We start from the raw sequence: 16,710 nt of genomic DNA, 5'->3' as shown, positions 1-16,710 counted from the left end.
AGAGTGCATAATTGATAGAGTCCGGACATAAAAATAAGACTTTGATGTATTACCTAGTCTGCCCAGACAGGATAAGAACTATAGGGAGAATATAGCTTGTTAAATAACACATACTGGAACACATAAGAGCGATACAAAGCTTTGATAAAAACTTTCTATTTGCTGGACATTTTAAAATTTCAATACATTTCACCAAGCAGGCAGGACGAAATTATATTGTTTTGCATTAGACAGAGTTGAAAGACATCCCATATCCCGTACAGAGAAGGCATGTGCCTCCAATCACGGTAGGGACCCTTTGGTACTTGCACCAGATTGTTTCATTTTCAATTTTTTTTAGCTCGGACTGCTGCGGTAGAGCTTCATAAGAAAGATGCTGGCTTCTGTTGGGGAGAAAATGATGATCAGCACGCGTGGCGGGCTGACACAATTGCTCTGTAAGTGAAACTGAAGTGAGCTGCACTGTGCCCATTTTCACTGGATCGGTGCGAGATTTGCATGGGACATGTATTACTGGAAAGAGGAGTCTCCCATTTCCAATGATAACTATCCTAGTGGATCACTGCTTGGGAGTCACACCAGAGGGCGATAGCCAAGCAGGGATTTCCCTACTAGACACCAGAGATAGCACTGCAGTGGAGGGGAATGCCCTTCCACTCCCAAAACATGGGCCTGTACTCCCCTACTCCGGGGGCCCTTGAAATATATGCATTTATATTACTAAGATATATACACAGGTATATATACAAACATGTAAACACATATATATATATATATATATATATATTTTTTTTTTTTTTTTTTTACTTACATGCACAGAAATACACACCATGGCTTCTTCGGAATTGCAGCAAACCAAATGCGCAATCAGGGCTTGATGGTACCAGGGTTTTATTATAGATCCGACAGCTCAGAAACGCGTTTCTGTTCGACCAGGCGTGAGCAAGGTGTTAGTGCTGAAGCCATCACTGAGCCGTTGTATCTGCAATAAAGCACTGCACTATAACGTCCTCAGTGCAGGTTTGGTTTTCTGAAATTTCGAATCCTAGGTGTGGATTTACAAGGTTGGGTACCACACCCGACGCAACTCAACACCCCTCTGAGGGCAGGGCAGTCAACACAGAAGAGTGTACACACAGAAGTGTACACACACACACACCTAAATAGTCAACAAAAATCCTTATCTGTTCAACAACCATATCCACACCAAACGGGAATGCAATGCAGTAGAAATATGATCTGACAAGTAAATTCTTCAATAAGCCGACTACGGCTTGTACTGGAATTTTATGCATCATAAACTTTGTTTGTGTTCGGTCCAGTGCTTGATGAAATACCTGATGAACTACAATTTCATTGAGAAAAAAAAACACATAACACAAGTGTTCATAACTTTGCCCAATTACACAACTAATTACATGAATGGCTTTTAAAAGTATAAATGTACCACAAGGGAACAAGCAATTTTCAAGTCGTGAAAAGCAAAAAGGGTACGTCCAGTTTGTTAAGATAACTGTTCGCAAACCATGCAAGACTGTATATAAATGCTATGGTATGTAGGAACAACTGACCAGCAAGAAGACAGGACCAGACCTACCCCAAGCATCCAATGTGGTGTCATTTATGCATCCCACCCCCCCAATGTGCTCGAATAATAGGCTATGCTTCTTACAAATAGCATGGTTTCTCTCAAAATAAATTGGCAAAAGAGGCAAGTTACATAGAATAGTGAATTTCATCATTGTCCTTGGCTATAATATTAGATACCAACAAAATACTTTTACGAATAAAAAAAGGTATCTTAAAATTTTAAAAGATTTCCTGATGCAAGATGGATTTAAGTTTGCCAGTTGTGAATTCAGACTTTGACAATACATTTTCAATTCACATTTTTAACACTGTAATGCAATACACGCAAACCGACGATGTGGAACCAAACAAAAAAATAAACATTGGCAGAGACAACAGATCAGCCTCCGCAATTACATAATTTTTTTTGTCAACCATTAAAAGTGTGCTATAAATGGTAAAAACATTAAAACAAAATATAAACCTAAATTAATGACCCAGCAGTCCACAAGCCCTGGCACTGAAGTATCCCCCTTTGAGGCTCCTTTGAAGATTTATTAGGGAAAACAAAAAATAAAAAAAGATACCCGATTGAGATTAACACTAGATAACCATAATTTCTTGCACTCAAAGAGCTAGGACAATCAACTTACCGCTTTTTTTTCGGCATCTTTAACAGCATCATCATTGTATGCCAGAACAAAATCTATTCTCCGGACCCCATCATTGAAGAAAACAGAATCCTTGCTTTGGCGGTGTTTGTCAATCTACAGAGAAAGCAAAACTGCAATCAGAACATACCAAGAGTACTTGACTTGGGCTTGAACTTTAAAAGGAACCTCTATTTCAGACTTTAATGAACCCCCAACTGTAGAACATCCTGTAGGATAACAAATATAGGTTAGAGCGGTAAGACCAGTGACAGTCCTACTAAGTTAGTGATATACAGTTCAGGACAATATTTGACAAGAAGTATATTGCCTTATTCTTATAACGACTGATATTATAATGTTATAATCCACATCATAGTCCAATCGGCGAGACACCCAACAGGTGTTTCGTTCACTGGACTTTGTCAAGGCTGTGAAAACAGATGCAACTATTTAGAAATATAAATCAGCTAAATAAGGCGTGTGAAATTGAAGATTACGGCAGTTCAAAAGAAATATATACCGGAAACAAAAATTTAGAAAGTGATTTATATTACCAAAGGGAAAGTGGTACAACACCATACATAGGGAGTGGATATCCAGAAACAGTGTTGTACCAAACACGAACACATATATACACACAAAATATATATATATATATATATATATATATATATATATATATATATATATATCCACGAAGTTACTCCTTCTGAAGTTCCAGCCCCCGTAGGAGGGGTGGCGCGGACCGGCGGAGACAACCGGCAGTACTATATTCCTGAATGGAGTCCCAAACGCGTTCTTGGAGTAAAAAATAATTACCAGGGAAACGAAAGGTCACTTTGACACAGGTAGGTTTATTCACGTCATAAACCTGCTGCAACGCGTTTCACCCGCGAACGGGCTTGTTCACACCCACATATACATATACATATACATACATATACATATACACGGTACAAACCAAAGGTTACAGGGACGTAATAGTTAGGAAATAGAATTTTAAAAAAAATCTTAAAACATGCACAGAAAAAAAACGTTACAGGCATGTTATAGTTAGGCCTAAATTTCACTCTTACAGTATAGTAACCTGAGCTAATATTAATTTATGCACCCACAATACACTGCTTCTTACCTCACATATTAAATCACTCATGACATGCTCAGTGACATCCCTGATAACATCACTGATGATATCATCTAGTAACTGTAAGGGTGATACTATTTCTAATAAATGTCAACTGAGTGGCTCTGAGACTATCTGAATCTCTCCGTGATAAGCGCTCTCAGTGGCTGTATAGGTGTGTGACTGGATGTCCTAGTGATTGTATGGGTGGGTGTGTGAGTGGCTTTATGGATGCGTTAGTGAGTTTGTGAGTAGCTGTATGGGTAAGTAGCTGTGTGACAGGCTATATTGGACAGTGATCAGGTCTGTGACTGACTGTGTAGGTGAGTCAGTGGCTATGATAGACTGCATAGGTGTGCGAATGGGTCTGTGAGTAGCTGTATGGGTGAGTCAGTCCCTGTATAAGCGGCTGTATGCGTAAGGCAATGGGTGTGTGAGTGGCTGTATAGGTAACGGAGTAGTTGTTTGAATGTTTGTATAGATAAGTGACTGGGTGCGAGTGTCTGTATAGGAGAGCGAATATCTATGTCAATGGGTGTAGGAGTCAGTTAATGGGTGTGTGAATGGTTGTAATGATGTGTGAAAGGGTATATAACTGATTGTGTGAGTGAGCAGGTGCAGGACTGTATGGGTGAGTGTGAGGATACATAAGTGGCCGTATGGTGGCCTAAGTGAGTACATGGGTGAGTACGTGGGTGTGTGACTGGCTGTATGGCTGAGTGAGTGTGAGGTTGTATGGGAGAGTTTGTGGTTGTGTCAGTGACTGTTTAGGTGACTAAATACATGTGTTTGTATGAGTAAGTGACTGGGTGTGTGAGTATATGTATGGGTAAGTGATTGGTTGTGTGACAGCCTGTACAAATGAGTTATTGGGTGTGTGAGTGGCTCTATGGATGAGTACGTGGGTGTGTCAGTAGTTGTATGGGTGTGTGAGTAGGTGTGTCTGTAGTTGTATGGGTGAGTGGGGGTGTGAGTGGTTGTATGGGTGTCAGTGGATGTGTGTGGTACTGAGGATGATGTCATCAGGAATGTCATTTGAGAAGTCATCACTGAAGTCATGGAGCATGTCATGAGTGATGTAATATTTGAGGTCATAAGCAGTGTGTTGCAGGAGCCTAAGTTCTAGTTAGCTCAGGTAACTATAAATGCTGATTTTCTCTGGTTTTGTACAAGTGAAAAGCAAGCATAACTATAACGTCCCTTGTAACCTTTGGTTTTTTCAGTGAATTTTTAAGTTGTTTTGTTTAATTCTATTTACAAACTATAACATCCTTGTAACATTTGTTTTTCTTCACCGAGTTTAAGGTTTTTTTTAAACACTGTTTCCTTACAGTAACATCCCTATAACCTTTGATTTCATCAGGGAATCTCTTGGGGGTTTTTAAAAAATGTTTCCCAATTATAATGTCTCTGTAAACTTTGTTATTATCAGTGAATTTCGTAGTTTTTTTTTTTAACCTCCATAACTGTGCCCTGTAATGTTTCACAGTAGATGTGTAAGCACCCTTGTGGTTCTGTTAGATGGAGCACGGGTGTCTGAATGGGAGCATGAGTGTCTAAGTGGGTCTCTGAGAGAGTTTGTGAGTGTATGGGTCTGTGAGTGAGTGCATGATCGGGTCTCTGAATGAGTGCGTGAATGTTAGAAATGTGGGTCTCTAGTTGGCAATGGTTTGCACCTTGACCAAGTAGGGGCTCTTCCTTCTAGTCAGGATACACTTTTAAGATAACCCCTGCTCACCCTCTTGGTAGCTTGGCACAAGCAGTTAGGCTCATCCCAGAGGCAATGTGTGAAGCATTTGCACATAACTCACAGTAATACAGTGAAAACACTACAAAAGGACACCAGACCAGGTTTTGAAAAACAGCCAATATTTATCCGTGGAAAACATGACCAAAACGATAACTACCCAGCATGCAGTTATTCAAGTATATCAATACACAAAGTAGACTTTAGAAACAGTTCCTTGAAGTGGATAGCTCCATCCAGGGCTACCACAGTGTTGTGGGCCAACAAATCCCACGGTTCCATATGACTGGGGCCTGGCGTTTGAAGACTCTCAAACAGTACCCTTTGTCCCAGACGACCATGGCGGTGCGGCAGGCGTCGAGGCTGCAGTGTGAAGCAGAGCAGTGTGGCGTGCGGTGCCCTGAGGTCACAGTGCAGACAGCGGGTTAGTGGTGGTCGTCCAGCGGCATCGGTGAGACCAGGGCTGCGGTGCGCAGTGGAGTGGTGCTAGTCGCGGTGCTGACGATCACAGTGCAAGCAGCAGCGTCCGTCGAGGATCGGAGGTCGATAGGGATGGTGTTGGTAGGCCGAGACAGGGCAGTGCCCCCAAACCACAGTGCAGGCAGAGGCAGCGATGTCAGCTCGCAGATTCGGTGAGACCAAGGCAGCGAAGTGAGGCGGTGCAGAGTCTGGTGCACACAGGTCACGGTGCAAGCAGCGGCTTGGTTGCGGTGGTCGATGTCGTCAGTGAGGCCAGGGCTGCAGTGCGAAGTGTGGCAGTGACCTCTGCAGTGCCAAAGTTCAGTCCAGTCATTTCACTGCCCAAGACAGAAGCAGCCACTGTAGGCCAACACAGCAAAGTGGTAGTCCTTCCTCACAGCTTATACTGGCTCTCCTTCTTGGCAGGTTCCTTGATTCTAAAGAGTTTAAAGTCCTGGGGTGAGGGCCCCAATATTTATACCCCATTTCTCTTTGCAGTTGGCACCAACTAAGTTCCACTGGCATCCATGAACCAGTTCTGCCTGGCTCAGGCCAGGCTCACCCCAGGAGGGGGGGAGACAGCATTGTTGAAGACAGACAACATCCATTCCGGTGGAAGCAACAACTCCTACCACCACTCTAAATGCAGCCAAGTCTATTCAGCCTGGCTATGAATCACACAGGCAGGGCAGGAAACACCTCATCCCCCCCTCCTCCCCCCCCACCTTGTGTGTGTCTAGTGTGGATGCACATCCCCTGCTCCTGTCACTCTGAACCCATACGGGGAATACACAAATAGCAGAGGCCCCCAGAATGGTTAAGCAAGAAAATACCTACCTTCTACAAGTGGCATTTTCAAACACACAATATAAAAATCACCTTTACTAAAAGATGTATCTTTACATTCTGAGTTCAGGAAGCCTAAACTCCATATCTCTAGCGTGTGCCAATGGAAAGTTATGCTATAAAGCAACTCCCATGTTAGCCTATGGGACAGCTAGTCTTTCAATAGTAAAAACGAGATTGGTAGTATATCACTCTCAACATCACATGTCTTACCTTTCCCATACGCTGCACCCTGCCCATTGGGGTACATTGGGCATACCTGAGGGTTCCGGACACGCAAGAAAAGGGATCGTTAGGGCCTGGCAAGTGGGTGCACTTGCCATGGTGACATAGAAGTAAAACGGCACACAGACCCTGCAGTGGCAGTTCTGAGACACCTTTGAAAGACTACCTATGTGGGTGGCACAACCAGTGCTGCAAGCCCAGTAGTAGCATTTGATTTACAGGCCCTGGGCAGCACACACAGTGCACTGTACTAGGGACTTACTAGTAAACCAAATGTCCCAGCCAGGGAAAGCCAATCATAACACAATTTACAGTAGGAGCACTTGCACTTTAGTACCGGATAGCAGTGAGAAAGTGTTCACTACCCTAACCCCGACAGGTTAATTCCTGCCATCCCAAGATGGAGGAATTGCAGAAGTAGTGTCCACATCACCTGCCACACGTTAGGGGTGGTATTGGCTGAATTTGGGAACAGCTCCTAATCTAACTAATTTTCCCGTCTGTCCCACAGCCAAGTGTGGAGATGCCTGGCTTGCACTTCAACAGCGGCACCCTTTTGAAGCTTCCCACCTTGGAATGTCTTTTCTGCCTGGAGGAGGTGTGAAGCACCTCCACCCACAGCAGGGTTTTTTAAGGGCCTCTGAGAGTGGGGGCTCTTACCCCATGAGGTCAGAAACATGTCTGGTGGTTGCAGGCTGGCTAAGACTATTCAGACACCACACCAGTGCTTGCTAGGCTTTCAGGGGACCCTCTAAATGGTCCTATGTGTACATTTATTAATAAATACAGCACTGCCATCAGTGAGGATTTATTAAGACCAGATGTTTGGTACCAAGCATCTTGGGGTTCAGTGAACCCATCATGGAGCTATTAAACTCATAATGACAAGTATCCAGCCCATGCACTCTATAAATTCCCTGTGCACTTACAATATCCAACAATAGACTTATTAACTTAGATATTGTACGGTCATATCTGCTCATGCAGATATTTTCACACATGGGCTATAGTGCACCCTGCCTTAGGGCTGTAAGGCCTGCTGAATGGGTAATATACCAATACCTCATGCAGCGTAGGTGGGCATGGCACACAGAGCTGTGTGCCATGTCGACTCGTCGTTTTTCTCTGCATCAAGACATGCAGTCTGCAATGGCAAATTGCATGGTCTTAGTGGAGGGCCCCTAGGGTGGCACAACTGGTGCTGTAGCCCCAGTGGACCCTCTTCAGTCCCAATGTTATGTTAGGTAGTATTTATAGAGTGCATCTGTCACTCAGAGGAGCTTTATGGCGCTATAATTGATTGAGTTGCGGGTATAGCGTAACAGCTACTGAGAAACAGGATTGAAAGAGTTAGATCAGAGCTCTGTATAGAGCATCCGAAGAGGTGAAGATCCAGGTTTTTAAGGACTTCCTAAAAAGGGTTTCTTAATGAATGAAGCAGAGCTACCACAGGTACCATTTACTAGGAATTGCTGAAGTTGTGCCGATTGTGGTACAGTTTTAGGAAAAGAACACTGGTACTGGGGACCTGATTAGCAGGGACCCAGTACACTTCCGTCAAAGTTGCATTTGAAACTTGGCAAAAAGTGGAGGGGGTACTGCAACAAAAACCCACTTTCCCACATTGTCTTAGTGGGTCTGTGACTGGGTGCATCAGTGTCCTAGTGCATCTCTGACTGAGCACATGATTGTCTCAGTAGGTCTGTGAGTGAATGTCAGTGGGTCTGAGCATCAGCGATTAAGTGTCTGAGAGGATCTAGGAGTGGGTGCACAAGTCTCGGAGTGGGTCTGTGAATGGGTATGTGAGTGTCTGTGTCGGTCTGTTAGCGAGTTCATTGGTGTGTGACTGGGTACATGAGTGTGAGCGGGTGAGTGCATCAGAATATCCAAAGGTCTGTGAGTGCATAAGAATATGAGTGTCTGAGTATCCGAGTGTGTCTATGACTGGATGCATGAGTGTCTCAATGGGTCTGTAAGTGCGCCAGAATATTAATGGTTCTGTAAGTTAGTACAAGAGTGTCTGAGTGGGTCTGTGAATGGATGCGTCACAGTTCTGAGTGGGTCTGCGAGTGGGTGTCTGATTCTCGGACTGGGTCTGTGAGTGGAAGCATGAGTCTCTGAGAGGATCTGTTAGTGGGAGTATGAGTGTCTGAGTGCATCAGTGTGTGGGAGCATCAGTTTTAGAGTGGGAGTGTAAGTGGGTTTGTAAGTGTCTAAGTGAGACTGAGGTTGGGGGAATAAAAGAAAAATTGTGGCATTCGCAAAGTTGTCATGACTTATATTCACACATTTATTGCCACATTACACGAGGGAGTCGCGCTAACGGTTGTGGTGAATATCGTGAGTGGAAAAAAAAACCTGTTCTTTGACATATTATACTTATAAGGGGTTGTTCAAACATCCCTGTATTCCTCTCATGGGGTCAGGGCATGTCCAACCCAACCCCTTATACCACTTTCTGCCATTTGATTTGAGCCTTGGGCTGTTCCGATGAGGTAAAATGGCAGTCTCAATTCTCTGCTCATGTGGTGGACAGCCAATCGTGGCATTCCTGTTGGCTAGTGTATTTACGATTAATCGCGAAATTGACGCAAATTAGCTGGAATTGTAAATATACAAATTTGGATTTCCTTAAAATTTCTCGACAACAACTGAACGGACTTACACCAATTAACTGAAGACCAAAATCTACCTTACTGCCAAATTCGGTGTAATTCCGTCCAGTGGTTCGGGCATGTCTAAAGAGTATGGAGATGAACATGGGAAACACACTTTTATTGACCCCCCTTTTTCTCGGCCCGACTTCACAGATCACCCTAAACCTGTCCATGTACAACAAGACTCACATTGATAAGTTTTTGGGAAATTCCATGAAGATTCGTCAAACGACACCAAAGATATAGGCAAGTCAAAAAATGCTTTTTCCTATGGAAACATGGTCCTAACTATACCTACCTACTGGGGACCACCAGTAGTTAACAGATCGATAGATACATAGTAAGACCAATTATCGTCGGTAGGTTGTTTTATTACATACTCACAACTGTATGAAAATTTATAAAATTCTGTTGTAAGGTTGTATCCAAGAGACAAGTATAGAATGTATACAATGCTGATAAGATTTAAATTGTCTTGCCAGCAAGACTTATGTCCCGGAACGTTGATGCTAACTCAGTTGCGCTGGAGTATCTAAGACTCTTGTTGAATTGTGCAGGTGGGAAATAACTGAATAGAAAGTAATGATGTTATCCCCAAGTTATACTTGAAAGAGAGAAAAGCAGGGCAGGTAGAGGGGATAAAAAAATAACTAATAAAAATCAATAAACTCTTCTCAGTACCATTTAGTTACGAGTGTGTAATGAGTTCAGCAATGAGCTAGTATAAAGACCAGTTCAAGATACATAGTAACCAAGAAGAGAATAAATGTCATTGTCTCATCAATAACTGCAGTGGTTACTTACATATTCTATGAAAAATAAATAAGGAGATAGAAAAAAATAATTAAGGTTGAATGCAATGAATGTTTTAGTGTGCTGGAAGTGTATAAAGTTCAATACTAGTCGTATTACATATGTACTCAAAAGGAAGCCTGTTGTGGTTGACCCGATACTGTAAATATATTAGATAGACATCAAGGTGTTTCCACGCAGGTACCCGTAAACACCTAGCCTGCAAACTGATGATATCTGGTGGTCATTGGTCCCTGAAACCCCAGATACCCTACTGCTCGACATCCCAGGCTTCAGGAAAGAAAAGATTTCAAAATAATTTCTCATGACAAACTCACAATCTGCATCTACTTACCCCCTTCAAAAAGAACACTGCTCACGTATGAATCATTCATGAAAGAACTTAAGATAATTATTATCTTAAGTTATTTACCAGTAGAATACATTACCCAAGCCATAGCCCTTAGATAAAAAGTATTCTGGGGCTAGTTCCGTCGATTGTGAAAAGAATACTTTGGTTGATAATTACCACAGCCCACCTTTCAAGTCACTCTAAAAAACATCAAGGGGAATTTTACTCAGCCTACTTTGTAAAACTCTCTCTCAACTACATAGGTCTAGTGTTCACCATTTAAAAGTGCTAATAAATAAAAAAAATACATAAAGAAAGGTGCACTCTATCTGGGTACTACTGCCTGTCCCTTTGGATGATGATTTGGTTCTTACCAGGCTATTCTCTCTCTTTCTTAGGTCGAGCCTGGGCAGTGCTTGAACTGTTCTATCAAGGCATATTGTATCCTGAATATGGGCTTAAAGCACACCCATTGATTGCCATTGGTTCTTTGTTGTGCCATTCAGACTTCCCGCCTTTTGATTGGTGCATTGCTGGTCTTAGGCCCTTCTTTAGGTGATTGATTCATGCCCAGGGAACATCAGTAATTGATCATTCTGTTTGGCCATCCAACGCGTTCGTGCTATCTCCTGGTTGTCCATCCTACCATGATTCATGCAGCTTATTGGTGCATTGTCCCTCGTTTATTGTTGCTTTCCTTGGTCACTTCTCACAGTAGCATGGACGCAGTCCTATTCACATGCACAGAAGCCACTGCTGGATCCACAATACCAATGCACTTCCATTCTATTATGTACATGTTTTATAGGCATTTTTTGTCCTTTACATTTTGCCACTTGGGAAAGCTCATAGTAGTAAATAAAATTGCGCTTTAAATGCACTGCTTAAAACTTCTCAAAATGGGTGCCGCGCTTCTTTTTTCAGCACGGCATCCGAAAGTTACTGAGGATGTGTTGAATTCTAGATCGCAGGGTGCAGTACCTTATGTGGCCAAAAGAGGTTCTAAGTGACTCCTAGTGACAGCCCGTGGCACTGCACCCTTTCCCTGCATCGGGCACATTAGCAATAACGCTATGCCAATATCACTCAACTGCAAACAAAAAAAAGAAAAGTAAAAAACATTGTCATTTTCAACGCCAACAGCTCTAACTTTCAGAAATACGAGACCGATTACGAGACCAAAGCTGCTTGTAGTAGAATTGTTCAGAAATGTCGGACTGAATGTCAATACGTGTGTTTGTGGCTACGTGCTCCCATAAATTATTTAATATGTCAGACTGGTATCTCTAAAATGCATGGATACCTAAATCATCTGTGCATTTCTATTAGTTGGAAATAATCGCGATTTTCCGGAATACAGACCTCAAAGCTATTTATGGGGTTTGTATTTAATCTTTTTGAGGCAATACAATGGACTTTGATAATGCGCGTTAACATATGGCAGTTCTGCCCTTGAGCTATCGCATAGCAACAGCTGTCAAAGTTGAGGCCCCACCAGGCAGAACAAAGAGTCTGTAGGCGTAGGCAAACCCACAACTTCCGGTTTCAAATAAGGCTGACAGGCAGCTGGCAAGAACGTGCTACCGGAGAATAATGCACCAACTGTGACTCTGCAGTGGTGACAGCTCAGGCACACAAAAAACAAACACACTGGACACCAGGCAGTTGTACAGACTGCATATTCAAATGCTGTTTTGATAACATATGTTCTCATCGATATAAACTTTGGTCAGGCTGTTAAACGACGGCCTGGCTTCCCTTTTGTTTCCTATATTTGGCAGCTGTGGTACGATGCAAGTCATTTTTCAGAAAGAAAGCTATGTATACAGTTAGAAGAGAGAGGGACTGTGGAAGACGTGGAAAACCACAACGTGGAACATTGAAGGTACACTCGTGTCCAACAGTGGCAGGCAGGGTTCCAGGGAAGATTGTAGAATCGTCAGACTTTGGGCACCAGCTCTTTCCTACTGCTACATTTGTGCAGAAGCAACAAGGTCCACTCGCTCCTAAGAAAAGGCAAAAGTACTTTAATAAACTAACCCCACAATAGAGGCTCCTCACCCGCTCCACCTCTAGCATTTTAGGTGGCAACACACATAAATTCACTTCCCGCAGACACTGAGGACACACATGGAGGCAGCAGGGAGCAAGTCACTTCCCGCAGACACTGAGGCCACACATGGTGGCAGCAAGCCACTTACCGGAGATACTGAGGCCACACATGGTGGCAGCAGACAGTATTTCACTTCCCACAAACCCTAGGCCACACATGGTGGCAGCAAGTCACTTCCCGCAGACACCGATGCCACACATGGTGGCAGCAGGCAGTAATTCACTTCCCGCAGACACTGAGGCCACACATGGCAGGTAGCAAGTCACTTCTCGCAGACAGCGAGGCCACACTTGGTGGCAGCAGGCAACAAGTCACTTCCCACAGATACCGAGGCCATACATGGTGGTAGCAGGGAGCAAGTCACTTCCCGCAGACACCGATGCCACACATGGTGGCAGCAGGCAGTAATTCACTTCCCGCAGACACTGAGGCCACACATGGCAGGTAGCAAGTCACTTCTCGCAGACAGCGAGGCCACACTTGGTGGCAGCAGGCAACAAGTCACTTCCCACAGATACCGAGGCCATACATGGTGGTAACAGGGAGCAAGTCACTTCCCACAGACAGCTAGGCCACACATGGTGGCAGCAGACAGTATTTCAATTCCCGCAGACACTGAGGCCACACATACATACCTCCACAATGAACTTTTACTTTGAAGGCAGAGACAACTCGCTCAGAGCACCACACTCCTTTGAGCACGGTTGTCTCCCTGACACAATTTCACTAACAAAGAGAAGGATTTGAGGAGCACAGAAAGGTTTTCAGGACTCGGAATGTCTGCCTACTTTTCAGATTTTGTCCACTCTCTCCACTGCAGCAATGGAGGACAGCCAAATGGAGGCGTGGGCTAGAGGGCCGCTGGGAGACCTCAAAAAAATGTAGGAGGAGCAGCATGTGGGGCATAAGCAACTGAGTCCGGGCACGGAGTAAGTAGCATCTGGGGTGAAAGAAGATGTGGGCGTGGGTGGTAGGCAGTGGGATAGGAGGGTGCCCAACACCATGATGCTTGTGGAGAAAGACAGGCATGTAGTGTGATGTAATGTGAAGTGGAGATACGGAAAGATGTTGCAGGGGTCAAGATGGAGGCACAGAGGAGGTGGGGAGTGGAGGACAGAATTTGAGGCATGGCATTTTGTCAGCTAAGGGAGAGGTTGGTCAGGTCAGGCTAATATTGCGGAATGCAAAAATGATTGAGAATTGCTATGGAGAAAATGATGGAGACCAGCAGGAACCAGGAGGAGGAGAAGCTTTGGGCTCACAAAGAACGAGAAGATCTATTTAAATGCCAGTTGGCAAACAGCTTAAGAAGGTAGGGGTGAAGTTTGGGTAAGGAGTGTTGAGGTGTCAAGAGAAAGTAGGAGAACAAAGCTCAGGTGGAGATGGTCAAGGAACCTGATGGAGTCGCACAATACAGGCAAGCAAGCAAACTGTCAAAAACTGGTTATGGTGATGTAGAAGGGAAGCAGACAGCTGATCAAATTAAGCAAGGCATAATAAAGTGGTGGTGTTATCTTGTCTGATTGGACAGCAGTGGCATGGAGCCAGTACATGATGTGTGTCTTCTAACCGAACACTTGGGCTGGCAAAACTCAGTGAATGGTTTTCTCTAGATTGCTGGTGCTATGTTCTGCTTTATTTTATACTACTTAAAATATGAAGGATGAGGTTAGTATGGTTAAACCTATAGACCACATTCAAATGGATGATAGCTGGCATGAGCTAATGTGGTGCATCTAAGGATCTCCAGATAAATACAATTTCCTATGCTAAAATCTCTGTTTCAATATATGATTTTACAGTGGGGATGGGTGGATGCTGAATAGGTTGATCCAGATAGCCGGGGATAAACGGAGTAGTTGCTATGTATCAAATTGTGCACAAAAGATTTTCCTTTTATTTGAAAAGTGCCTTCTGTGAATGGGATAGCTGTATGATAATACTAAGGTGTAAACCTGGCAGCACTGGCAAACTTGCTTAGTATGCAAAAGGGCACAGAGGACATGCAGTTGGAGCAGAACCACAAATCATTGTTTTTAATTATGTATTAACTGCCTTCTGAATAGCATTTGAAACAACTTTGTAGCCATTTATTACGAGGCTTTGTAGAGCACTGGATGCCTCCATTTTTCTTCCCCCCCCCCCCCCCCCCCACCCCGGAGTGCTCAAATTTACGAAACAGTTAAATTAGCTTTGTTAGAAGTCAGTCTTTAATTTGCTCTGTGAGGTAGGACCATGACTAATGTTCTTCAGTAGTGACCACTTTCTCGAAAGAACTCGCTTATTAAAAGTCAGTTTTCTATATTTTTCTGAAACACATGTAATTTGTTTCAGCTCTCATGTGCGAGTCTAGAGTGACTCAGGGTGTATTTACATGAGATCCAGTTGCGTGACAGACGGACACATTAATTTTTGTTAATCAAGGCCAGATTAAGTGATTTGCCCAGAATCACAGGATGTTTAGCGTCCCTGACGAAACTCGAACCCGGTTCCCCAGCTTCGAAGTCAACCGCTCTAGCCACAAGGCCAAATCTTCCCCTTGGTGCCACAGATGGCAGACAAGTCAAAGAAAAATAAAGATGACTGGTTGGATAACCTATAGAGAGGAGAAAAGCTAATTTAATGAAGGTTAAGGTAAAATCTGCAGCCTAGATCCGGACTGATTATCACAGAGGAGATGGTAAAGTCAATGTATTGATAAAACTGCTCGTAGCACCCCTTTACCTGATATTTCTTTCAAAGCCAACTTGAGGGATAATGCGGTCTACCCTAAACAAGCATTTGCAATGCAATAGGTCTCGCATTTACACTAGTTTAAGCTATTGGCATTGTAAATGACAATGCCTTTTATTTATGTTCAAAAAACAAAAATAAAAGGCATTGTCATTTGCAATGTCAATAGCTCAAACTCGCGTAAATGCGAGACCTATTGCATTGCAAATGCTTGTTTTTATTTACGTATTTGTTTATCGGCGACAGGTTTATTTTGTTTGTGTGCCAACCCATGCCCCGTAGAAATGACTGGTCATATGCAACAGAGCCTATAGCTGCCTTAAATGAGCGCACTGACAAGGCTTCCTTAACTGATAGTCTACGGAGCAGGCTCGGACAGTTTCCTTGTAGGATACCTCTGTATCTGTTTAAGAAAACGTCCACTCATTGGCAACTTTACAAAAGACATCGGAGGTCTGCCTTAACACAAATTCCATTTATGTGATTTTGCTGATGAATATAAATATGTGTTTTAAATAAAATATTCTGTTCTAAACTTGTATTGCCATTTAAATTAACATAAATGAAATATTCTATCAGATTAATTTGCTATCGAACTAATCCCAGGGAGAATGTCAACCCGTGGTATTAAGCAATAGCCAGCGTAGTTTTCGTTCGAAGACAAATTATTTTGAATTGTTATTGTTGAAAATGGTTTGTCGTGTTTATTCGTTGCACTGTGACACTAAGACACCCGTGTTTGAAAGCGATTGCCGGATCTCCTATTCGAAACCGATCATGACGTGTTTTTTGTTGCAAACATTATCGGTGTTCGGGAGTGTTAATTTTTCGATCACCATTTGACAAAATAAATGTACCTTCAAAAATCCTGCGACTCAAGACTATTGTTCACAGCGTCACGCATCAGGCGGGGAAGCGTCTTCGACACCTTCGAAAACAGCCTCTGATCGGATCAAAGATAGGAAAGAGGGTGGGGGAGGGTCGGGATTAGGACCGGGTGTTTCTTTGAAATATAGGAGTAATTGTCACCCCTGCCCCAGCGCGAGGAACTCAGTTGTGGGTGATTGAAGTTTGCCTGAAGTGTGATGTTCCCGGGCACGGTTCGGATAGAAGGACCGGCTGAAGCGCGCGGCCATCGCACCCTCAGTGAAAAGGCCACGTCCATTTTAAGAGACCTTTCGCGTCTGCCTGATAACTTTGATGCAAGGCTCTAAGTGGCCCAAATTAGCGCCATCCAGGGCTTTGACGCTGCTCCCTTTATGTATTCTCGTGTATTCGCGATGCCAAACTCGGCTTCTTAATTATTCTTAATTAGTTCGCGAACTCCGTGTCATTTTCACTCATTTCGGTGGCCTTGCAGTAAATACGCGCAACTGTATCTGCGATGATTTTAAGGAAAAGTGATACATGAGTGAAATGTATTCCAAGTGAAAAGTGCAGC

The 16,710-nt window shown here is 43.4% G+C and overlaps 1 protein-coding gene across 11 annotated transcripts in view; it reads right to left on the bottom strand.

Annotated features, from left to right (window-relative positions):
- ANO5 (anoctamin 5) overlaps positions 1 to 16,710 on the bottom strand; it is a 323,731-nt gene that overhangs the window by 182,782 nt on the left and 124,239 nt on the right. For all 11 annotated transcript variants that reach the window (XM_085643617.1, XM_085643615.1, XM_085643607.1 and 8 more), the window contains one exon: positions 2,223 to 2,336. In XM_085643617.1, the coding sequence (XP_085499743.1) occupies positions 2,223 to 2,336 (114 nt within the window). The remainder of the gene's footprint in view (positions 1 to 2,222; positions 2,337 to 16,710) is intronic.

Source organism: Triturus cristatus, chromosome 3_1 (assembly GCF_964204655.1).
Source record: "Triturus cristatus chromosome 3_1, aTriCri1.1, whole genome shotgun sequence".
In the NCBI taxonomy this organism is placed as follows: Eukaryota; Metazoa; Chordata; class Amphibia; order Caudata; family Salamandridae; genus Triturus; species Triturus cristatus.
The sequence above is the reverse complement of the archived record's forward strand: the minus strand, read 5'-3'. Positions and strand labels throughout refer to the sequence as shown.